At 42.8% G+C, this 25,411-nt stretch overlaps 1 protein-coding gene across 4 annotated transcripts in view; it reads left to right on the top strand.

The window, feature by feature from the left end:
• The window catches only part of LOC127001518 (large neutral amino acids transporter small subunit 1-like), a 140,674-nt gene that overhangs the window by 40,758 nt on the left and 74,505 nt on the right, over nt 1-25,411 (top strand). For all 4 annotated transcript variants that reach the window (XM_050866123.1, XM_050866121.1, XM_050866124.1 and 1 more), the window contains exon 2: nt 18,359-18,484. In XM_050866123.1, the coding sequence (XP_050722080.1) occupies nt 18,359-18,484 (126 nt within the window). The remainder of the gene's footprint in view (nt 1-18,358; nt 18,485-25,411) is intronic.

Raw genomic sequence — 25,411 nt, 5'->3', positions numbered from 1 at the left:
AGAAGACGACGAAACAGAAGCAGATCAAGAACAAAAAAAAATCAAATGAAGAAGAAAAAGAAGAAGGAAAAACAGAACATAAGGAGGAGGAGGAGTCGATCTTGATGTAGTATAACAGCAGGAGGAAGAGGAGGAGGGGGAGGAAGAGGAGGAGGAGGAGTTGGTCTTCTTGTAGTATAGTAGCAGTACGAACTCACAAAGGAAAGTCAACCAAAAAAATACCACCATCAGAAACTCGCCCACGTAACATACCTTGAAGAAAACACTGAATAGAAATTTAAAAGCAAAAATAACCTAAGACAATTAACCTCGTGTTTGCCCTGAGGAGAAGCAAGTTAATTTGACTTCATTTACAAGCTTCAAATTACATCACCAACCAACCAACCTCACATTCACTCACGCCGCGCTGCAGTTTCTCTCTCTCTCTCTCTCTCTCTCTCTCTCTCTCTCTCTCTCTTCTCTTTTTCTCTTCTCTTTTCTTCTCTTATCCTTTCTTCTCTTCTCTAGACTTTCACACCCAAACACAGTGACCTCAGAAAATAAAAGAAATTGAGGAAAAGAAGGAAAGAAAGGAGAGAAGGAACAAGAAGGGAATGAAATGTATGTGAAAAAGGGGGGACTTTAGATTTCAGGCTTTTTCTCTCTCAGTACTTAACTTGCTGTCCCTCTCTCTCTCCTCTCTGCCCTACCAGTAAACAAGCTCACGGGTCCTTGGTTCGTGTCCCTCTGCGTACGATATCAGTAACAATTGTGCTTCCTATACATCGCCCCGCCTTTACCGTACCGTGCAAGCTTACTACGTCTTAGATATAATTATTCTCCATGCTGAAATTGTTGATAATCGTTGGGGTAATCTTATATAATCAAACTGCAATCTGTATTTCTCTCTTATTGATGTTCTAAGGTTAACTGAATACGGAAGATTGTATACGTTTTTCTTTTAACATTTGTATTTAATTTGAAGGATGTGTGTGTGTGTGTGTGTGTGTGTGTGTGTGTGTGTGTGTGTGTGTGTGTGTGTGTGTGTCTCTAGGAGGAAGTGAAAGTGTTCATACGTCCGTGCGTGTGTGTGCTTGTGGGTCACACTAAGTAGTCACACCTGCAATAAGTCACAAGGTTCGCCAGGTAAGGTAAGGTGAGGCGAGGAAAGAGAAACACCTGCCTGCTAATTGCTAGGCGCTTACGTTCCACCGAGACAAAGATGGTGATGCTAATAATGCTGTTGATGATAGTTTTGATAGTAGTAGTAGTAGTAGTAGTCTTTGCTGCTACTTTGTTTTAGTGCCCATGAGCTGTCTCCCTTGCTGTAAAAAAGAAAAGAAAAGAAGTAAAAAAAAATAGCTATAATAATAATAATATAATATACCTGTGATACATTGGTCTTGTCTGTGTTTGCCTATCAGTTTTTTTATCTGTCTGTCTGTCTGTCTGTCTGTCTGTCCGGGTGTCTGGCTGGCTCTTCGTCCGTCTGGCTGGCTGTCTGCTTGTCCGTCTGTCTGTCTGCCAGTCTGACTAATTCGTGGCGAACTGGTTGGCCGGCCAGCTGTTTCTCTCTCTCTCTCTCTCTCTCTCTCTCTCTCTCTCTCTCTCTCTCTCTCTCTCTCTCTCTCATGGTGACGAAGATGGAGAATTGATGACGATAGTGGCAGTGACATTGATAGAGGCTGTGACTGTTGTTGTTGTCCTTGTTCTACTTCTTGTTGTTGTTATTCTCGTCACTCAGTTTATACATGGCCGTGGTGGCGGCTGTCCTTTCAATCGCGGGAGGGAAGAGAAAGGAAAGGTGGGACGGGGTAGGTAGACAGATAGAAAGGTAGATAGGTAGGTAGGTTGGTAGGTTGATAGTTAAGTAGGTAGTGATGGTGGTTGAATACTTCGATGCGAGGGAGGAAGAGGGGAGGTGTAAGAGTGGAGGGTGAGGAGGAAAGGAGGCGTTGGGAGGTGGAAGAAAGAGAAAGAGTGGAGAGATGGAGAAATGAATGGAAGAGAGGAGGAGGTGGAGAGGAGAAAGAGTGGAGGGTGAGGAGAAGGTTCTGCGAGGTGGAAGGAGGAAGAATGGAAGGGAGGAGGAGGAGTTGTGGAGAGGTGGAAGAGAAAGGTTACTTCACTTCGTATACATAAATATTAGTAATGACGGCAGTGGTGGTGATCCTAGTCTCCTAATATGAATTCAACTCGTTCATTATTTCTTTTTTACTTCTCTCTTTTCCTCGTTTGTGCTTATAGGGATGACGTTAAGCAGAATTAAGTGAAACAGAACAGCAGACAGCTTTTTGTAGCACACCAGCTGCAAAGACGAAGCATTTGGGGGAAACGAACTGCGAAAAGTAGAGAGAGAGAGAGAGAGAGAGAGAGAGAGAGAGAGAGAGAGAGAGAGAGAGAGAGAAGGCAGGAGGGAGCTATGGTCGGGGAGAGAGTTAAAAAAGTATGTTACTCAGGTGTACGCGCATACTACGTCGAGAGAGAGAGAGAGAGAGAGAGAGAGGAGGGATTCACGGTATTCGATAACGTACGTGGAATTTAATCTTCACTCTTGACAATTCAGCATCAGAGAGAGAGAGAGAGAGAGAGAGAGAGAGTGGGCGGAAGGGGACGTAGCAGAAGAAACACTCACATTCTCAGCAAAGCAAAAATAGAAAGTGACTGCAAGCGAGACTCAAAATAGCAAAGATAGTCAGAGAGAGAGAGAGAGAGAGAGAGAGACTATCAGTGGAACAAAGGGTTTTATTTCCGTAGAGTTGTTGCCAAAGTATCGGATAGTTCAGGCTCTTGGATTTTTTTTCCTTATTTTTTCATCATACAAATATCTCTTCACAGTTCTCCTTCTCTCCTCCCCTTCTTCCCTTTTCCTTAACAACTCTCTCACATTTTTCCTTCCTTCCTCCTTTTCCGTCTTCTATAACTCTCTATATCGCTTTCTTCTTACTTTTCTTCCTTTATTTTTTTCATTGTTCTCCACGACACGTATATTTTCCTCTCTTCCGTTCTTTTCTCTTTCTGTGACCTTAACTTACCCTAAAAATCCCTAAAATATCTGTATCTATCTATTCATTTAACTATCTATCTCTCTTCCATCTTCTTTTTTCTCTATTTTCTCTCTATTTTCTCTCTTTTCCTCTTTTCCGTCCTTTTCTCATTCCGTGAATTTACCTTACCCTAAAAATCCCTAAAATATCAATCTATCTATCCGTTTCACTATCTATCTATCTTTTCCATCTTCTTTGTTGCTCCCTCATTCTCCTTCATTAATCTTAAATATCTTCTTCCTTTCCTTTCTTTTCCTTTGCTGTCTTCCTCCTGTTTCTTGTGCTCCGTTTCTCCTTGATTTCTAACCATATATAGAGTTAATGTCTTTCCTCTTTCTCTTCTTAATTTCCTTCTGACTTTTCCTGATCTAACCTTCCTTGCTTCCTTCCTACCTTCATTTTTTCACTTTTTTTCTCTCCAAATTTCTCTTTAACTGTACCTCTTTTTTAATACTCCACACATGTCTATAATCATGGACTTCTAAACCGGTTCGTGTGTGTGTGTGTGTGTGTGTGTGTGTGTGTGTGTGTGTGTGTGTGTGTGTGTGAGTGTGTGAGTGTGTGTGTGTGTGTGTGTGTGTGTGTGTGCGCCTCACCTGCACCGGTAAAAGCACTAATGAGCACCTACCTTCACACACACACACACACACACACACACACACACACATACACACCAAGTCAAGGCGCTGAGAAAAAGCATAAGAGACAACTTACCGGAGAGAGAGAGAGAGAGAGAGAGAGAGAGAGAGAGAGAGAGAGAGAGAGATTAAGGGTGGTGAGTGGTGGAGTCGGAGCAAAGTGGCGTCTTAAGTGGAGAATAAAGTGGAGTTTGGGAAGGTTATATTGGACACTTTTCGGGGTGAATATACCACCTCCTTCCTCCTCCTCCTCCTCCTCCTCCTCCTCCTCGTCTTCTTAAAGTAGTTTGTCTTCGTTTCCTTATTCCTCTCCATTCTTACCCATTGATCATCTCTCTCTCTCTCTCTCTCTCTCTCTCTCTCTCTCTCTCTCTCTCTCTCTCGCCCGTGCTTTTATATAACTCTCCATCTTTCTCTCCTCCATTTTCCTCCCTCCCTCCCTCCTTTCTTCCCTCCATCCCTCCCTCCCTACCACACAATACCTAACATGGCTACACTCTTCCCTCCTCCTCTTCTTCCTCCTCCTCCTCCTCCTCCTCCTTTTCTGTATGTGTGTGTGTGCGTGTGTGTGTGTGTGGGCGAGTTTCAGTGACCTAGATGCACACACCCACTGGAGAGAGAGAGAGAGAGAGAGAGAGAGAGAGAGAGAGAGAGAGAGAGAGAGAGAGAGAGGGGTCAAACTGATAAAAAATCGTTATACAGAAGAACAAAAAATATAAACCAAAAATTAAATTCCTACGAAACAGAAAAAAAGAGAAAAAAAAGCATAGCAAGTTAAGAGAAAACGAAGGAAAGTATTTGAGTTGAGAGGAAGAAAAAATAAATAGAGGGGAAGGGAAGGGGAGGAAAGGAAAAGAACAGTTAAAGGAAAATGGGGAAAATAATATAAAAAAGGAAGAGAAGGTAAATGAAGTCGAAAGGAAAGGAAGGAAAGTAGAGGAGCAAGGAAGGGAAAGGAAATTGAGTAGACAGGAAAGAATAGGAAGTGAAGGAAAACTTAGTAGAAAGGAAGGAAAGGGAAGGAAAATATGATACAAAAGAAGGGAAAGAAAATTATGTGAAGTGAAAGGAATGGATAGAAAAGAAGAAAGGAAGGGAAAGGAGGAAAAGGAAATAAAAATAAGATAAATGAAGGCAAGGAAAATATAGTAGAAAACACGAGATGAATAATAAAGTGAAAAGAAAGGGGAAAAAAATTATTTGAAGTGGAAGGAATGGATAGAAAAGAAGAAAGGAAGGGAAAGGAGGAAAAGGAAATAAAAATAAGATAAATGAAGGCAAGGAAAATATAATAGAAAACACGGAATGAATAATAAAGTGAAAAGAAAGGGGAAAAAAATTATATGAAGTGGAAGGAAAGGATAGTGAAGAAGAAAGGAAAGGAAAAGAGGAAAAGGAAATAAAAATAAGATAAATAAAGACAAGGAAAATATAGTAAAAAACACGGAATGAATAATAAAGTAAAAAGAAAGAAAGCAAACGAAAATTAAGCACCGAGGAAAAGAAGAAACTTACAAAAACAGAAGGAAAAAAAAAAAGACCACATTCTGCCATCCCGTGATTGATCAGCAGAAAGGGAAGCAGGGGTCAACAGAGAAGTAAGCAGGGCGTGATGGACAGACTGCTGACGCTCCTGAGGTCAGCAGACGTGTCCTGACCTGCTGACCTTGGCGTGTGTGTGTGTGTGTGTGTGTGTGTGTGTGTGTGTGTGTGGAGTGGTAATCTTGATGCTGAGTAAGGAAGTGAAACGCGACACAGACAGACATTAGGAGACTGAAAGAGATACAGACAGACAGACAGACAGACACTTTTATTTTATTTATTTATTCTTTTTTTTTACAACTAAGGAGACAGCTCAAGGGCACAAAAAAGGAAACAATAATAAAAAAAAGCCCGACATTCGCTGCTCCTCAGTCATTCGATGGTAATACATTTGTGAGTCTTCTTTTATTTATTTCATTAACTTTTCTTTCTCCTTCATTTTATTGTAATTTTTTTTTTTTGCTAATTTTATTTCTCTTTGGCATTTCCTAAAAACAGACACAAAGAGGAACAGACAGACACAGACAGACACAAAATCACAAAATATGGAAAGTTTGTGGAGAAAGAAAAGGTATAAATATTAAAATCCAAAAATATTGAGTATTAGAAATATACTCACACACAGACAGACAGACAGACAGACAGAGAAGGAAAGATTGATCGATAGAAAGAAAAATGCTAAAGGAAAAATAGAAAAAGAAAAAAAGGAAGAAAATGACAGATAGACAGACAGACAGACAGAAGGAAAGATTGATTGATAGAAAGGAAAATAAGAAAGGAAAAAAAGAAACAGAAAAAAAGGGAAGAAAGAATGACAGACATACAGACATACAGACTCTCAAAGGGACAGACAGATGCATAGAGATAAAAAAAAAGACTCACCAACAGATAAGTACTTCAAGGTTATCAGTAAATTTGAGATAAACACACACACACACACACACACACACACACACACACACACACACACACACACACACACACACACACAGAAGGAAAAGTGACAAAATTCAAATAAAAAAGAAAGATGAGAGAGAGAGAGAGAGAGAGAGAGAGAGAGCAACAAGTAGCACATCTTTAATCAATAGTACCTCTCCTCCTCCTCCTCCTCCTCTTCCTCTTCTCCTCCTCCTCTTCCTCTTCTCCTCCTCCTCCTCTTCTTCCTCATTCCTCTTTAGTATCGTATTTCAACATTTCTCGCCTTCTTTTCCTTGTCTTCATATAATTCTGTCTCCTCTTCCTCCTCCTCCTCTTATTTTTCTTCTTCCTCTTCCTCCTCCTCCTCCTCTTGCTCATCCACTACTTGGACTCAATTTTTTTTCATCTTCTTCTTCTTCTTCTTCTTCTTCTTTTATCTCCTCCTCCTCTTCATACACTCCTTTTGTTCCGATGTTGCTTCACTTTCTCTCCTTCTTTCTCTTCTTCCTCCTCCTCCTCCTCCTCCACACAGGAAGCACATAAATAGCCTCACAAGCATCACACTCTTCCTCTCACTCATCTCCTCCATTCATCCTCATCTCCCTCATTCTTCCCTAATTCCTCCTTTTATCTTCCTTAACCCCAAGTTCATTGCCCTCTATGCCTCAACGCCCTCCTGCTCTTCCTTTTGCTCCTCCTCTTCCTCTCCTTCTTCTTCCTCCTCCTCCTCCTCCTCCTCCGTCTCCTCCTCAGACATCGAGCTTTCACGTCTGGTCCGTTAAAAGTCGCGTCTGGCCCTCCTCCTCCTCCTCCTCCTCCTCCTCTTCTCTTCTCCCCCTTTACATCATGTACCATCGACCTTTTCAGCCTCCCCATCCTCCCTCCCTTCCTTCAACTCTCTACTTTTCTCCTCCTCCTCCTCCTCCTCCTCTAAGTGCAGTCTGGGTCTTATTCAACTTTCCCTGTCTGTCTGTCTGTCGTGTGTGTGTGTGTGTGTGTGTGTGTGTGTGAGAGAGAGTCAGTTTAGTGATATTGGTGGTGGTGGTTGTAGTTGTAGTAGTAGTAGTAGTAGTAGTAGAAACAGTACAGCATCATCACCATCATCATCATCATCTCTTATCATCATCATCATCATCATTGTATCATCATCATCACTGTCAGCGGTATTATTGGTGTCTGCATCCTTGACTTTGCTGTTTAAAGGCTTGGCTTAGTTGGCCTATAATCCGACTCGTCTTGGACTATTTTGGGGGTGGGAAATCGAAGCTCGGGGAGAGAGAGAGAGAGAGAGAGAGAGAGAGAGAGAGAGAGAGAGAGAGAGAGAGAGAGAGAGAGAAAAGCGGAAGTAGTACTGAACAACGTGACAACACTTCAAGAAAATCAATATTGTTCTCAGTTACATTTTGTCTCATTTCCTTTAGCGTGAACAATGATTTTTTTTTTAATCTTTTGTGTGTGTTTGTGTGTGTGTGTGTTTGTGTGTGTGTGTGTGTGTGTGTGTGTGTTACCGTGAGTTGTCATTTTCTGGTGTCTGGGCGATATGTTTTTTTGGTGTGTTTCTGAGTGAAGAGAAAGTAAAAGTAAAGTAAGATGAAGTAAAATTAGCTGAAGTAAAATAAAATGAAATAAAATAAGAGAAAATAAAGTAAGATGAAGCAAGAGGAAGTTATGTATTGACAAAACAGAAACGTAACTCTAGATTTTAAAGGAGACGAAGCAGAAAGGCGTTTGTTAATCGTGTGTGTGTGTGTGTGTGTGTGTGTTAAGAGAGAGAGAGAGAGAGAGTGTGTGTGTGTGTGTGTGTGTGTGTGTGTGTGTGTCAAGAGAGAGAGAGAGAGATGACTCATACATACTTTTTTTTACTTAAAGATAGCAAGCGAGCCAAGCAGTCAGTCTGGCAATCAGTCACCGGCGATAATTGGTGGATAATTGGTGGAAGTAATTATGGTGATGATTCACTGGTAAAGATGCGATTGTCGTGATGGTGGTGATGATGGTGGTGATTGTAATGGTGATGGTGACCAGGTGTGAGGAGCATAAGGTGTTAGCTGCGGTGATGGTGGTGGTGGTGAGGGTGGTGATTGTGGTGGTAGTGATGTTGACGATAATGGTGGCGGTGATGATGATGGTGGTGGTGGTGGCGTTGGTGGTTGTGGTAGTGATGCAGAAGTGGTGATGATAGTGATTGCGGTGATGGTGGTGGTGGAGAGGTTTGAGGTGCATGAGGTTAGCTGCGGTGGTGGTGGTGGTGGTGGTGGAGGCATGCACAGTTCTCTCAATATTTGGGAAACTCGCGTGTTGGTGCGCCATAGACGAGGAGGAGGAGGAAGAGGAGAAGGAGGGGAAGTGGAGGTGGGAGGGAGGTACTGACGTGGATTGGAAGAGAGGGGAAGAAGACGGGAAAGGGAGAGTGGATGGAGGACAGAGAATAACGATAGAAGTGGAAGGAGAGGAGAACATTGAACAGTGGAATGAAGTGGAATGAAAAACTTGAACAAAAAACAATGATAGTGGATGATGAGAGAGAGAGTTATTAATAGCAGAGTACAGGATAGGTTGAGAACTAACGGAAATAAGGAGATAAGGAGATGAATAGTAGCAGCAGTAGTAGTAGTAGTAGTAGTAGTAGTAGTAGTAGTAGTAGGAGGAGGAGGAGGAGGAGGAGGGAAGTGAAGGAAGAAGAAAGTACATGCTGATAAAAGGAGGAATTAGTAAAGGAGACAAGAATAACGTGAAAAATGGGGAGGATGCTGAGAATAGTATTTTATTATAGAAGAATGAGGGAGAAGGGAAAGCAAAATTTAAAAGGTAAGAAAAAAAAGTGGATAGAGGAAGTAATGAACAAGATAAATCACAGTAAACGAAGGAGTAGATGAAGAGGAGGAGTAATATTGGGGATGAAGAGAGAAGAGAGGAGAGGAGAGAGAGATCAGATTGAGTGAGGGAGCGGGTGCGTGAGTGAGTGAGAAGGTGGAAAAAAGATGGAATAAATAAAATAGAGACAGTAGTGAAGGAGTACAGGAGGAAGAGAGAGAGAGAGAGTAATGTTTGGAGGGTTGGAGAGAGGAGAGGAGAGGAGAGAGAGATCAGATTGAGTGAGGGAGCGGGTGCGTGAGTGAGTGAGAAGGTGGAAAAAAGATGGAATAAATAAAATAGAGAAAGTAGTGAAGGAGTACAGGAGGAAGAGAGAGTTATATTTGGAGGGTTGGAGAGAGGAGAGGAGAGAGATCAGATTGAGTGAGGGAGCGGGTGCGTGAGTGAGTGAGGAGGTGGAAAAAAGATGAAATAAATAAAATAGAGAGAGAGGTGAAGGAGTCCAGGAGGAAGAGAGAGAGAGAGAGTAATGTTTGGGGGGAATGGGGAGAGTGGAGGAGAGGAGAGAGATCAGAGTGAGAGAATGAAAGCGAGAGTGAGAGTGTTACATTGACTACCTACGAGATTTACACCTTGTTTTCTCTCTCCCCCGAACACGTGGCGCATCGTTCCCTCCGCTCTTCCTCTCCTCAATGTACTCTCCCTCTCTCCCTCTCCCTCCGTCCACCCCGAACACAACAATACAACACAACTCAATACAACAAAGCGGTGTACTGGATGTAACTATGACAACGAGAGAGAGAGAGAGAGGGGGGGGGGGGAAGGGAGAGTGAAAGTGAGAGTGATAGGGAAACGGGGAGAGACTGGCAACACACCGGCGGAGTTGCATCATCTCACGAGCAACATACCGGCCATGTTGCATCAGCTGGTGGCGGCGGCGGTGGCGGTGGTGTTGGGGAGGGGGGGGGGGGGGGGGAGAAGCAGACGTGAACTTAACGGGGGGCAGGAAGGAAGGGGAGGGCGGGAGGGGAAGATAAAAAAAAAAATAAGAGGGGAAGGGCGACAGAGGGGGGAGATATGACTGGAAAAAGGTACGTTTGTGTGCTTCGTTTCCATGGTTACTGTGTGTGTGTGTGTGTGTGTGTGTGTGTGTGTGTGAGAGGGAATGTATGAGTGTGGGTGTGTGTGTGGGTGGGTGAGTTTGTATGAGAGAGAGAGAGAGAGAGAGAGAGAGTGAGTATATACATAGTCGATGTCAGTGACTGATGATGGGAGAGTAAAACACTAATTGGCATCTCTCTCTCTCTCTCTCTCTCTCTCTCTCTCTCTCTCTCTCTCTCTCTCTCTCTCTCTCATGTGCCTTACCTGGCTTTCTGCGTCAGCGCTCTCTCTCTCTCTCAGGTGATGGAAGGAGAGCTAGAGGAGAAACGAAGATGTTGAAGGAGAGAGAGAGAGAGGCAAGGGGGAGGGGAAGGGGAGGGATGGAGACGAAAAGGGATTAATGAGTGTCGTCCCAACATCCTTCATAATTATTTCTGGGCATCCCCACGAGGAGGAGGAGGAGGAGGAGGAAGAGGAGAAGGAAACGTAGATAAGAAGGCGGCGGAAGACCCTTTGACTCAGTACGAGACTGCTTGCATCAGTGATATAACCGATTCGTCAGCCACTTGAATGACCCGCGGGAAAGATTAAAGCACTTTTATACGCACGCGCGGGTACATTCATTTCATCCCTGACGCTGCAGACTGATAAAAGCCGTTCACTTAAGTGGCGGATGACTTTGATTAGAAGTAACTCCTTTCCTCCCGATGTCTCTGCTGCATCGCTTCGCTTGAATTATTTGACCATTCTTTTTCAGGGGTTAGTTTAGAGCGTAAAAAGTTTAAAGAGATAATGATGGAAATGAAGAGTAAGAGTGAAGAGGTCAATGAAGGATGCTTGTGAAGGAGATGAAACAGGAGATGAAGATAAAGATAGGGTGGTAGAGAATGCTATTGAAGATGTGAAGATAACTATGATAATGAGGGAAAAGGAAAAGTACTTGAGTGATGTTGGTGAAGGAGATGAAGAGGAGGAAAAGGAGGAGGAGATGGAGATGAAGATAGAGCAGGAAACGGAGGATGTGGAGGCTTAGGGATTCTTCTGATAAGGATGTGGGTCATGAAAGAAGGTCTCGTATTCTTTATCTCCCTTATCTCTTTGTCTTTTTTCGTAGTATTCTTTTTGCGTAACCCATTAGTACCACGTGGCCAGGCTTTTACTACTACTACTACTACTACTACTACTACTACGACTATTATAACGACTGCTACTTCTACTTTCCTATCCTTTTTTTCTTCTTTCCTTCATTTCCTCATCATGTTCCCCTTCTTTTTACATCCTCCAAACTTTCCTTCTCCTTTTTTTTGTCATACTCTGCATATTCCTCCTCCTCCTCCTCCTCCTACTACTACTACTACTACTACTACTACTACTACTACTACTACTTCAGACCTTTCATCACCATTATCACCCACGTACCCTTCCTCCACCTGCTATCACCACCACCACCACCACCACCATCACCACCACCACCTTCAACACCACTACACCTTGAATCCACCTGCCTCCACTCATTACCTTCCCACAAAGCTGTTCATACCTGTCCATCACCACCACCTCCTCCACCTCCACCACCTCCTCCACCACCGCCACGTCAGGTCGTCCACGTTATTACCAAAGTCACGGCAGGAATTCCCAAGCGTGACACGTAACACACACACACACACACACACACACACACACACACACACACACACACACACGAGAAAAAGATGAGGGAGAAATAATCGACCGAGGAAAAGAAAAGTCGATAAAAAAATATAGGACGAAGAAGAAAAAGAAGAAGAAGAAGAAGAAGAAGAAGAAGAAGAAATGTACTCCAGATCCGTTAAGTTTGCGTCTCTGAAGAGATAAGAGAGAGAGAGTTTGATAGGGGACGGTGACTGTACAAACACTCTCTCTCTCTCTCTCTCTCTCTCTCAGGTGTTCCACGAAGTAGTCAGTTTTGTAGAGTGGAAGAGGAAGGGGAGAAGGAGGAGGAGGAGGAGGAGGAGGAGGAGGAGGAGGAGGAGGAGGAGGAGAAAGAAGGGGGTCGCCGCTCCCTCACTATTACGAGCCAAGAGCAAATGCTAATTATAGTTAACTGACCTACCTCTACTACTACTACTACTACTACTACTACTACTACTACTACTTTCTGTTATCGCTATGCTCTTTCCTGGTTAATGGAGAAGATGAAGAAGAACAAGAAAGTAAGAGGAAGAATGAATAATATGAAGAAAATGTGAAAATCTAATCTATTCATCTACATATTTTGTTTTAGGTTCACACACATTGATACCAAACAGTCACTCATGTTGCTCCATCTCGCCCATCACCTCCCCTTTCCCTTTCGTTTACTCCCCCATATTATCATCCCCCTTAGTCTTCTCCCCCATATTAAAACTCCCCTTCCTCTGTTCCTCTTCCCATTCTCTCCCCTTCCTTTCCCCAATCCCCATCACTCTTCTTTCCTTGCCTTCCCCCATCACCCATTCCTTACCCTTTCCTACCCACTTAACTCCTTCGCCCCCTTCACTCCCCCGTCCCTTCCCTTCCCCTATCTCTTCTTTTCCTTTCCTTCCCCCATCACCCATTCCTTACCCTTTCCTACCCACTTAACTCCTTTACCCCCTTCACTCCCCCTTCCCTTCCCTTCCCCTATCACTCCCTTCCCTTCCTTTCCTCTCCCAAATCACTCCCCTTCCCTCCCATCTTTTTATCACCCCCATTTCCTCTCCCCCCCTCCCCCCTACCCATTCTCCCTCCTGTCCTTCCATTCCCAATTCATTGCTTTGCCGCAGTGCCTGAATTTGAGGAGGAGGAGGAGGAAGAGAAGGAGGAGGTGGGAAGGAGGGATTTGGAGCATTGCGTGAGGGTAGGGGAGAGGAGGAGGAGGGAGATTGCAGCTGAAGGAGGAGGAGGAGGAGGAGGCAGTGGGGTCGGGAGGAAGGGAAAGGGAAGGGAAGGGGAGCAGGAGAGCAGGAGGAAAGCAAGAGGGGAGTAAAGGAAGGGGGCCGAGCAGGAGGAGGAGGAGAAGAAAGAAGAGGAGGAGGAGGAGGAGGAGGAGGGGGTCGCCGCTCCCTCACGACTTCCAACCACGTGGCGCAGTTTCCTCCCACGTTATCTCTCTCTCTCTCTCTCTCTCTCTCTCTCTCTCTCTCTCTCTCTCTCTCTCCCCTTCCTCCCCCTTCCTTCTAATTTTCCTCCCCTTCTTTTTATCCCCCTCCCCCCTCCCCCGTTTTTCCTCCCTTCCCTACCCCCCTCTCTCTCTCTCCCTCTTATTATATCCCCCCCCTCCCACTTCTCTTCTCCCTCCTCCTCCTTGTCTGATTATCGCTTCTCTCCCTTCTTCCCCTCCTCCTCCTCCTCCTTCAATATCCAAGTAACACGCTCTCTTGGTTTTCCCACCGCCTTTCTCTCTCTCTCTCTCTCTCTCTCTCTCTCTCTCTCTCTCTCTCTCTCTCTCTCTCTCTCTCTCTCTCTCTCTCTCTCTCTCTCTCTCTCTCTCTCTCTCTCTCTCTCTCTCTCTCTCTCTCTCTCTCTCTCTCTCTCTCATCCAAGCACTATTTCATCATTTTCTGGGACGTAATTTTTTTTTTATTTATATATTTTTCAGTCAATAAAAAGTCACGATTTTATTTTACTTATTTCACACTCACGTTTTTCTGTCAATATTTTAACTTACTCACACACACACACACACACACACACACACACACACACACACACACACACACACGAGATACTGGTTTGGAGTTATTTCGAAGGTATATTTTCTTCACAAAATTTCAGATATTTTCTCATTCAAACCGCTGAGCAATTTTGATCATTAAATAATTTCTTTTGGCCTTCACTTAATGTTGGAATTGACTCCTGAGTTTAATTTACGTTTGATTTTTTTTTTGTTCATTCATTCATTCATTAATTCACTACTTTATCCGTTCATTCTTATTTTTATTAGTTCTTCACTATTGTTAATATTATTACTATCAATATTACTATTACTACCACCACAACTATCACCAAACACTTACTACTACTACTACTACTACTACTACTACAACTACTAGCACCACCACCACCACCACTACTACAACTACTACTACTACTACTACTACTACTACTAACTACTACCATTATCCCATTATCAAAGCATTTCCTGTTAAAGTATTTTCACCTCTTTCTGTCATGTCAAAATCGTATCCCGTACAGATAATACACAGGAAGTGATTAGTAAAAGTATTTATTGACGTATTGTACATGAATTTGGGCCACGTGGTTCCATTTCCTTGTTAAGTAAATTATTGCGTAAGTTTTTTTATGGATTATTGCTCTTTCACGCCTCTCTCCCTGACAGCAATGAAGTAAACTTAACCTAACTAAGTCTTAACTCTCCTACGTACTCTTCGTCTCCTCCACCCCCTTCCCCTTTCCCTCCCTCTCCCTATTTCCCCTTCCTCCCTCCTTCCCTCCTTTCCTCCCTTGCACCCTTTCCTAAGAGCCATGGAGAGAAAGAAAAGGGGAAAGGAAGAGAAAGGAGGAGGAGGAGGAATAGAGATAAGAGAAATGGGGAGAGAAAAGGGAGAGAGAGCACGTGATCTTAGATAGGTGGTGGGGGGAGGGGGTGAAGGGGGTGATATTGACAATCTCCCGCAGATCCAAGATGGCGCCCATGACGTCATCGTTTTCGTGTATTGCGTCATATGCTCTCCTCCTCTCCCTCCTCCTCCCCCCTTCGTCATGTCTTTCGTTCTTCCTCCACCTCGGTTATTTGTTTCCGCCTCTTCCTCCTCCTCCTCCTACTTCTACTACTACTACTACTACTACTACTACTACTACTACTACTACTACTTTCCCTTCTCTTCCCTTCCATTTTCATCTGTTATTTTTGCTTGTATGTTTTGTTTATCTTCCGTTTTCCTTTTATTCCGTCTTCTTTCTCCTCCTTTCTCTCTCTATGCCTCTTTGCTACCCTGCCTGCTTGCCTTGTCCCCCCCCTCTCTCTCTCTCTCTCTCTCTCTCTCTCTCTCTCTCTCTCTCTCTCTCTCACACCCACCTGGACTTCTATAGAGATTAAATACTTCCTAGTTAGGTAGTCTGCTTTCTCTCTCTCTCTCTCTCTCTCTCTCTCTCTCTCTCTCTCTCTCTCTCTCTCTCTCTCTCTCTCTCTCTCTCTCTCTCTCTCTCTCTCGTTGGACTCGTAATCGCCAGCAGGTACCCTCCCGACATGAGCAAGTGCTTTTTCTATGGGTACTGCCAGGACCTCACACACCACACACCCCATCCCCCTTGCTCTTGGTGGAACAGTAACCACTCCTAGTCAACTGAAAGAATCCGGCCTGAGAGGGCTCGAACCGCTGCCCTGTGAGACCGTGAAACCTGGCAGCGCAGCGCTCTACCAGTTGTGCCACGGAGTGTGTGTGTGTGTGTGTGTGTGTGTGTGTGTGTGTGAAATGACCTCTGTCTCTCCTACACTGGTGGTCTCTACTCTTTAAAGGCGTACCTCTCTCTCTCTCTCTCTCTCTCTCTCTCTCTCTCTCTCTCTCTCTCTCTCTCTCTCTCTCTCTCTCTCTCTCTCTCTCTCTCTCTCTCTCTCTCTCTCTCTCTCTCTCTCTCTCTCTCTCTCTCTCTCTCTCTCTCTCAACCTATACCGTTTGGAGTTTGGTGGTATCAATCGCAGCTTATCATTTCTTAATATATATTCTGGGAAGCTGAGCACCTCCTCCTCCTCCTCCTCCTCCTCCTCCTTCTCCTCCTCCTCCTCACACTTCCTTGAAACTCCCACATCTTCTCGCCTTCCCTTATTTTTTTCTTTTCGTACTCCTCTTCTTCATCTTTTTCATCTCCTCCCCTCTCCGTACTTTTTATAATCTCACTGAGGGTTTGAGAAGTTAAAAAAAAATCCCCAACACAAGAATTTCATGTCCAGTACTACAATAGCGAGGGAGTGAGGATGAATACAGCGATTGAGATAAAGAAATGAGACAAAGTATAAAAATTGAAACTGCGGTACAATGGTGACCAGGAAGGCGTAGGAAGCAATGACAAGAGATAAAGGAGAAAGATAAAAGAAGTTGAATAATGTGAACAGCAAAACTTAATAGAAAAAAAGTAACAATTGAAGGATGGAGGAAAAAGAATGGAAGGAAATATAAAATGAAAAGATGAATGATATGAACAGGAAAACTTGATAAAAAAAATGTCAATAGAAAGATGTAAGAAAGAGAATGGAAGTAAATTAAAAAAGGGAAGAAAAGAAAAATGAGATAACAGAACAGATGAAATTGATAAAGAGGGAGATGGAGAAGGTAGTAAAGAGGGATATAATACAAATTTAAGAATAAAGAAAGAAGGGAGGAGGAGGGAAAGAGGGAAGGAGGAGAGAGAAAAAATACGGTACAATGGTGAAATGTAGCCGTAAGAGAGAGAGAGAGAGAGAGAGAGAGAGAGAGAGAGAGAGAGAGGTAAAACGTGACAAAAAATACAGAAAAAGACAAAACAAAAAATTCGCCTCCATTGTTTTTGTGTTTTTTTCTTTATATTCTGAAGTTGTCACGATAATTATTTCATTGTTTAAAAATCTGAAAGGAATATAATGTTGTAATAAAAACAGTTAATTGACTTTGTATGAGGCGTATGTGGAAAACAGACAATATTACCGTGAAATTGCTGTGTTTTTTTTGTTTTTTTATATATATTTGTTGTGTTTCTTTTCGATCTCTTCCTGTAATTTTTTTTTATTATAAGATTTCAAATATCAAAACTCTTACACCGTCCTTCTCCTCCTCCTCCTCCTCCTCCTCCTCCTCCTCCTCTTCTCTTTCTCCTCCTCCTCCTCCTTTTACTTCTCTTTTTCCTTCTTCTCTTCCTCTTTCTCCGCTACCTCTTCCTATTTCGTTTCCGCCTCCTCCTCCTTCTTCTCTTTCTCTTCCTTCTCTTTCTCCGCTTCCTCCTTCTTTTTCTTTTTTTCTCTTCGTTTTCCTCCTTCTCTTTCTCCTTTTTGTCTTTATTCTCCTCTTCGTTTCCTCTATTTTTCTTATTATTAGTTTCATTCCTTCTTATACGTCTCGTCGTTTTAATTCTCCTCTTCCTCTTCCTCTTCTTCTTTCTCCTTCTTCTCTTTCTCTTCATTTTCCTCTGTTTCGTTTCTTCATGTTCTCTCTTTATTTTTAGTTTTATTCCCTCTTACGTCTCATTTTCTTTCTCCTCCTCCTCCTCCTCTTCTTCTTCCCTCCTCTTATATGTGTACCTGTATTGAAATCTTAAAGTGTCTAAAGTTTTTTCATATATATCTTGTCATGTCCTGCTGTATTTTTATTTCCCCCTCAGCGGACGTTGCTCGGTGACCTCCCCTCGCCTTCTTTGTCGCTCCTGTTGACAACCTTCCCTCCTTCTCTAAACATCTTTCTTCTCCACTCTCCCTCTCATAGCCACGCCCCTCTTTGCTCTTTCTTACTGTGCACTTGCCTGATTGACTCTCTCTCTCTTTCCCTCTCGCTCTTTTTTTCTCTCTGTTTCCCTCACTTTCCTACGTGCATTGGTGGGTGTTTACTTTCTCCCCCTCTTCCCCAACCACCCCCTTTTTTTTCACCCTCATGCCTCTCTTAACCTGCTCTGACTTCCCTCTCCACACTGACTGACCTCTCTATCTCTCTCCCTTTCCTCCTTTCCTCCTGCAATTCTGTTTGACTTTCTACCCTTTCCCGGACATCCTCTTACCCTTTTTCCTTCCATCCTCACCACACTGACCGACCTGACCTCTCTCTTTTCCCTCCCTGCAGTTGTGTTTACCTTCTCCCCTCTTCTCTAAACACTCCCTCCCCCCTTTCCCTGCAACCATCAAATCAGAGTCCCGTATCTCGTTCAACCCTTTCCTACCCTCCTCACCACATTGAATGACCTCTCGCCCTGTCCTTCTCCCTCTCCACCTGTAGTGATGTTTACCTTCGACTTTTTTTTCCTTCAACTTCCTCTTCATAACCTCGTACACTCCTTTCAACTTCCTCTTCTTCTCACCACACAGACAGACTGACCTGTCGTATTACAAAACATATCGCCGCCCAAGAACACATATTTGACAAGTCTTTCGTAGGAGTTGTGGGCATTTCCAGGGGTAGTTTTATGACCCTGGTGGTAGTGTGACTCTTCTTCTGTAGCATGAACCTGAAGAAACACTCATTAGAACCCGACTGACCCCCTCTTTGACCTTTAGAAATAGGTGATGTGAGAAGCGAGAGTGTCTTAAAATACCAACCTAGGAGTGTGTAGTTGTATGGCGTAGCTTTCCTCCTCTTCGCCTTAACAGTGTCTGACCTTGTTCTCTCTCCCTCCCTGCAGTGGTGTTGACCTTCGTGAACTGCTGGAACGTGAAGTGGGCTACCCGCGTGCAGGACATCTTCACCGGCGCCAAGCTCTTCGCCCTCGCCGTCATTATTATCACCGGATTCGTGCAGCTGGGCAGGGGTGAGTGCCGACCTGTTCTTTCTCCGTCATTTTTTTTTTCTTCTGGTTATATTTTTGTCTTTTTTTTCTGTTATTACGTGTTTTTTTATTATTTTTTGCTATTGTCTTATTTCTCTCTTATCCTTTTATCGTGTCCTTTTATATTCTTCTCTTGTTCTTAGTCATTCTTTCTCTTCTTCATTTCCTTTTTCTTCTTTTTCTTCTTTTTTCTCCTTTTTCTTTTTCTGTTTCTCCTTTTTCTTCTTCTCTCCAATCCTCCTCCTCCTCCTCCTCCTCCTCCTCCTTCTCCTCCTCCTCCTCCTCCTCCTCCTCAGTCTACATATTTAAGACAGCACTATTCACAACAGAACATGGCACTCAGGAGGAGGAGGAAGAGGAGGAGGAGGAGTGCTTTAAAATGAGTGCTTTCCTTTTGAGTAGACGTCTTGAGGAAGCTTCTACTCCCCCCCCTTCTTCCTTCCCCCCTCATCTTCCTTCTCCCTTTTCCCCTCCTCTTCTTTCACACTCTTCTCCCCTTCTTCTCTCCCTGCCTCTCCTTTCCACCTTCCTTTTTTATCATTTTTATCATTTTCCTTCTTTTTTTATTTTGGTTTTCCTATTCTCCTTTTTTTTCTTTTATTTCCGTTTTCCTTCCTCGCTCTTCTGTGTAAATCTTCTTTTATCTTTCCTCCTTCCTCTCCTTTTCCTCCTCCTCCTCCTCCTCCTCCTACTCCTCCTCCTCCTCCTCCTCGCTTCTTCCTTTTGTTCCTCTCCCATTTCTGGTCTATTGGGATACTGTACGACTCTCTCTCTCTCTCTCTCTCTCTCTCTCTCTCTCTCTCTCTCTCTCTCTCTCTCTCTCTCTCTCTCTCTCTCTCTCTCTCTCTCTCTCTCTCTCTCTCTCTCTCTCTCTCTCTCTCTCTCTCTCTCTCTCTCTCTCTCTCTCTCGCCCTCGCCCCTGGACATATTGACAGAGAAGTGACATTGAGGAGGAAAGGAGGAGGAGGAGGAGGAGAGAGAAATAAGAGACGAAACAGGGGAGAGTGCCGGATAGGAAAAGAAGGGAACAGGATAAAGAAGTAGGAAGAGAAGAGAGAAAATTAACTAAACGTAAAGGAAACAAGCGAGATAAGGAGAAAGAGAGGAGGAGATAAGGAGAGATAAGGGCAATAGAAGGGAGAGAGACGAGAAAAAACGAAGAAAAAAAGGGAATGAGGTGAAAACATAGGGAAAAAAGAAAGGATTGATGGAAATTGACCTCTCTTTGGCCACTCCACTTTGTCTGTTCTGGGAGCGGTGAGTAGCGGGCTATTTTTTTTTTACACTTTGTTGTAAAAAAAAAAAGGTGAAAGGAAGGAATGAGAGAGAGAGAGAGAGAGAGAGAGAGAGAGAGAGAGAGAGAGAGAGGAAGAAGGCCTGTTAGTTGTCAGCAGAATCCTTAAATGTGAGTTCTTTGTTAATATGTATGTCTCTCTCTCTCTCTCTCTCTCTCTCTCTCTCTCTCTCTCTCTCTCTCTCTCTCTCTCTCTCTCTCTCTCTCTCTCTCTCTCTCTCTCTCACCCAATATATTCAAACTTTATCCCTTCCTACTTCTCTCCTTTCTTATTTCTCCCTCCTCCCTCCCTCCCTGCCTTCCTTCTCTCCACTTACCTCCTCCTTATGAACACTTTCCCTCCATCATCGTCTTTCTCTTCCCTCCCTTTCTTCCTCTTCCTATGCATCTAGCTAAGGAGGAGACGGAAGAGATGGAGGAGGAGGAGGAGGAGGAGACCCAAAGATTTTAGAAGCTGAGACTCAAAATTGTGATGTGGAGAGAGAGAGAGAGAGAGAGAGAGAGAGAGCGAGAGAGAGAAAGAGAGTGAAAGTTAGATCGTGAAAGCATAAGACTGATGAAGAGGTGGAAAGGAAGATGAATAACGAGAGAGAGAGAGAGAGAGAGAGAGAGAATGATCTTGTTTGATGGAGAGAAGACGTGAGACTGATGGATTCGTTGGTATGAGAGAGAGAGAGAGAGAGAGAGAGAGAGAGAGAGCACGTACAAGAAAGAAATATAAAGAAAATATCGAAGAAAAAGTGAAATATTAAAATCGAAATCTCCCTGACACCGATATTTCCTCTTCCTCTCCCTTTCCTCCCTCCTCCCTTTCCTTCCTCCTCCCTTTCCTTTCTCCTCCCTTCCACCTCCCTTCACTTCTATATTCCCCCCTTTTCTGGTCCTCCTCTTATTTCTCTTTTCTTTTTCTCCACTTCTCGTTCTCCCTTTTCCCTCTTTCCCTCTTTCTTTATTTCCCCTCTTTTTCTTCCTTTATTATTTACATGCTGGTTTATTGCACTTATTATTTTCTGCCTTTCCTTTCCTTTTTTTCTTTTTTCTTCATTTTTCTTTCTTTCAATTTTTACTTCATTCATAAATACATTTTTTCTCGTGTTTTTTCTTCGTTTTTTTCTTCCTTTTCCCTCTTTTTCAAATCCTTTCTTTTCTCCCTATTTTTTTTCTTAATGATTTTTTTATATCCATTAGTTTATACATTCATCATTTCCACTTTCTTTTCAATTTTTCTTTCGTTTTTCTTTCTTTTTTTATCTTTTCTTCCATTTCCTTTAATTTCTTCCAATTTTTTTCAGTTATCCATTAATATATTCTTTCTCACATTCTTTCTTTGCTTCCTTCCTTCCTTAATTTCTTCCCTCTTCTCTTATCTCGCTCTTCCAATATTTATTTTCCCAGGTATTTATTTCATCCACGCATTTTCTCGTCATATTTTTTTTCCTTCATCTTCTAACATTTTTTCCATCTCAACACATAATTCCATTCATTCATACATTTATTATTTTCCCCACTAATTTCCACATATACATTACCTCATTAGCGTCAAAAGGACAGCGTCAGGGCACACTAGAACCTTTAATAAACATGCAAAACTCTCGTGCTAGTAATAATAACTTGGTATGTGTAATATATATCTTCTGGTTGTACATACGTGGATTTGATTTCATGTGATTATCTCTATGTTCATCTCTTAAACTTTATCTTCCAGCATCTGTCTTTCTCTTCATTACATTTATCTTTTCATTTATCTATTTACCAAGAAACTGCAGCTGTATCTGACTGGATTTGATTTCATGTGATTATCTCTCTATGTTTATCTCTTAACTTTATCTCCCAGCATCTGTTTATCTCCATCTATATTATATTTATCTTTTCATTTATCTGTCTACCAAGAAACCACTGGGAAGGCTGCATTTAATATTACGTTTATTTTGAGAGTCTGTTTCGTCTGTTAAGTTGAAGGACCGATTAACTGACTGGCGGATGCAATGGCTGAAGCGCTGACTGACTGACTGACTGACTGGATGGTTATATAACAGACTGGTTAACTGATAAACTGAATGGCTAACTGACTTACTCGATGCCGGGTTTACTGACTGACGGGGTAACTTAATGACTGGCTGACTGACTGACTAACTAACTGACTGACTGGTTAAGTGGATGACTAACTGGCTGGCTGGTGTATTGACTGACTGGTTGACTGACTAACCGACGGACTAATGGCTGACTGGTTAACTGACTGACTGACTTACTTGCTGAGGGGATGAATGACTGACTGACTTGCTGACAGACTGAGGGGTGAATGGTTGACTGACTAACTGGTTGACTGGCTGGGTAGTTGGATGGAGTCTTTGACCGGGACAAAAGTGGTGTGGTCATGGTGTGTGTGGTTGTCCTCAGTGATTATGATGTTCCAAAGCACTTTCTCTCTCTCTCTCTCTCTCTCTCTCTCTCTCTCTCTCTCTCTCTCTCTCTCTCTCTCTCTCTCTCTCTCTCTCTCTCTCTCTCTCTCTCTCTCTCTCTCGCTCTTTATTCGCAGTCTGTGTCCTGTTACATGTAAACACACTGCATCCTGTTTTCACAATGGTCTATTTTCTTCCTTCTTTTAAACGAGAGAGAGAGAGAGAGAAGGAAGGAAGGAAGGAAGGAAGGAAGGAAGACAGAAGGAAAACGACAAAGAAAAAAGAAAGAAAAGAGAACGGAAGAAAGAGAAAGAAGGAAGGAAAAGAAAGAAAAAAATTAATGAAGAAAGAAAGACAGAAGGAAAACGACAAAGAAAGAAAGAAAGAAAAGAGAAATAAGGTAGGAAAAGAAAGAAAGAAAGAAAGAAAAGGAAAATATAAAAATGATGAAGTGTATTTTTCCGTATCAGGAGTATATATACTTCTAAGAAGATCCGAATCTATCTATATATCATTACCTGAAACTCAACTCTCTCTGATCTGAACCGAATCCTCCTGCTAATATCCTCTCCAATTTATTTATATTTATTTTGTATCTCCCTTTTTACCTCGACTGGGCGGGTATTCGCGATCATTAACTTCAAGTCCAGGCTTATAACAATTACCAAGCGAGGGAAATAATATAGGAATGTATGTATGAATGTATATATGTATGTATGTGTATTGATGGATGTATGGATATGTATAGGAATTTATGGATGGATGTCTGTGTATGTTAATAGATGGATGTATATACGAATTGATGGATGTATGGATGTGTATGTATGTGTGTGTGTGTGTGTGTGTGTGTGTGTGTGTGTGTGTGTGTGTGTGTGTGTGTGTGTGTGTGTGTGTGTGTGTGTGTGTACGATTCTGAAGTGAAAGGAATATGTGAATAAATTGTTTAATATTCCTCTCTTTTTTCTTCTTTTAAGTCAACAAACACACTCAAACTCCCGAAATTGACCTCTCTTTTTTTTCCACTCTTCTGAACTTTTTTTTTTTTTAGGGGCAATGTTTAGCGGGCTTTTTTTTCTCATTATTCCTTTTTTTTCATGAGCTGCTTCCTTTGCTGTAAAAAAAAAAATCAAGTCTATATTTATTTATCCGGTTTAGCAACTTCTTCAATATCGTTCTTTATAAATACATTATTAACCCGCAGTCAAAGCATTTCCTTGACCTACCTGGCAAACGCTTTCGACTTCAACATCTCGCCAAGTCCAACACGCCTGATGATTTTGTATAAGCATAAAACTAAATGATCTTGGTTACTCATTGCTAAGAAACTATTGGGCCATTCAAGTCTAAATTAACACACACACACACACACACACACACACACACACACACACACACACACACACACACACACACACAGAACCATGACCCAGTAGGAGATAAGAGGAGGAGGAGGAGAGAAGGCAGAGGAGGAACAGCTGAAGAGTTGTCTAATCAAGGTCACGGTGCAAGGTAACCAGAACACCTTTGATCTCGCTAATCAAGTGTGTGTGTGTGTGTGTGTGTGTGTGTGTGTGTGTGTGTGTGTGTGTCCACCTGTTACCTGTTTTACCTGTTGCTAATTAGGTAAAGGTCACGTCTACTTCCCCATGTATTACACCGCCTTGCTCTTATCATTCACCTATACTCTTCCTATCTATATGTGTTATCCTTTCTCCCTTCTCTTATAGCCTTGAAGTAGTTAGATTAGGCTCTTGGTTACCTTGCAGTACGCCGCCATACCTTTGCACTCTCCCTTCTGTCTTACCTTAAAATCTTGTCCCTATCCTACTCTTCGCCCTTGGAGTGGCTCGCCTTGTAAAGCTTCACTGCCTCGGTAACATACACTGGACAAGGACGGCGAGGATTGACGGGGATTGTTGAGAAAGAGAAGAGGAAGGAAGCTGCGAAGAGGAATAGATGGCGTAGATTGTAAAGTAAAGAAGAAAAAATGAATGAGAGAATGAAGAAGGATGGGAAATGACGTACCGTGGATGGAATGAAGATATATAGAGAGAAGGGAAGAGAGCAAGGTTGGCTGAAGGAAGGAAGGAAGGAAGGAAAGAAAAATGGGATGGAATGGGAAAAGGAAGGAAAGAAGAGAGAGAAGAATTGAGGAAATGGAGGGGAGAGAGTGGAAGGAAGTGGAAAAGCGTGAAAAGAAGGAAGAAGTGGAGGAGATGGAACAGCGTGGAAGGAATATATAGAGGGGAATAGTGTGATGAAGGAGGGGTGAAGGGAGGTGCGTGATCCAATGCTCCGAGAAGGAAGAGAGAAAGGCAAGAAGGGGAAAAGGAGTAGAAGGAATAGAGGGGAACAGTGTTATGAAGGAGGGGTGAAGGGAGGGGGATCCAATGCTATACCTTTGATGAGAGTGTGGCATTGACCTGCAAGCTTATCTTTTATATCTCTCTTGATTGCTGTCGGGCTTGTTTATGCTAAGTTACGGACCCCATCCTACCACCACCCCTATGATAAACTTTACTACTTTTTTTCCTACGACTACTACTACTACTACTACTACTACTACTACTTGTATTACCACCACTGTTACCATCTTTACTCTCTCTCTCTCTCTCTCTCTCTCTCTCTCTCTCTCTCTCTCTCTCTCTCTCTCTCTCTCTCTCTCTCTCTCTCTCTCTCTCTCTCTCTCTCTCTCTCTCTCTCTCTCTCTCTCTCTCTCTCTCTCTCTCTCTCTCTCTCTCTCTCTCTCTCTCTCTCTCTCTCTCTCTCATACCGTTACGCCGTACCCTGTTGCAAAATGCTGAGCCAAATTGAGCAAATTGCAAATGACTTCCACCCGCTCTTTTGTGGCTGACCGTCATATCGAGAGAGCGGTTTGACCTCTTCGTCTTCCACCACCTCCTTCTTCTCCTCTTCCTCTTCTTCTTCTGAGTCTTTGTTTTCGTTTTTTTCTTATTCCTCCGCCCCTTTCTTGGTTGTTTTTTTATATATTTCTACAATTTTTTTCTTCATTTTTTCCTTTTTTTTATATTACTGCTTTTTTCGTTTCTTTTCTTTTCCCTTCTCCTTCTTTTCCTCCTCCTTCTTCTCCTCTTGTTCTTCTCCTCAGTCTTCGTTTTTTTCCTTCCTTCATCTCCACCTTCTTTATCGTCTTCTTATATTTCAACTTTTTTATTCGATTTTTCTTGCTTCCATTTCTACAGCTTGTTTTCTTCT

Source organism: Eriocheir sinensis, chromosome 21 (assembly GCF_024679095.1).
Source record: "Eriocheir sinensis breed Jianghai 21 chromosome 21, ASM2467909v1, whole genome shotgun sequence".
Taxonomy (NCBI): Eukaryota; Metazoa; Arthropoda; class Malacostraca; order Decapoda; family Varunidae; genus Eriocheir; species Eriocheir sinensis.
Note: the sequence above shows the minus strand (reverse complement) of the source record. Positions and strands in the feature narration are given on the sequence as shown.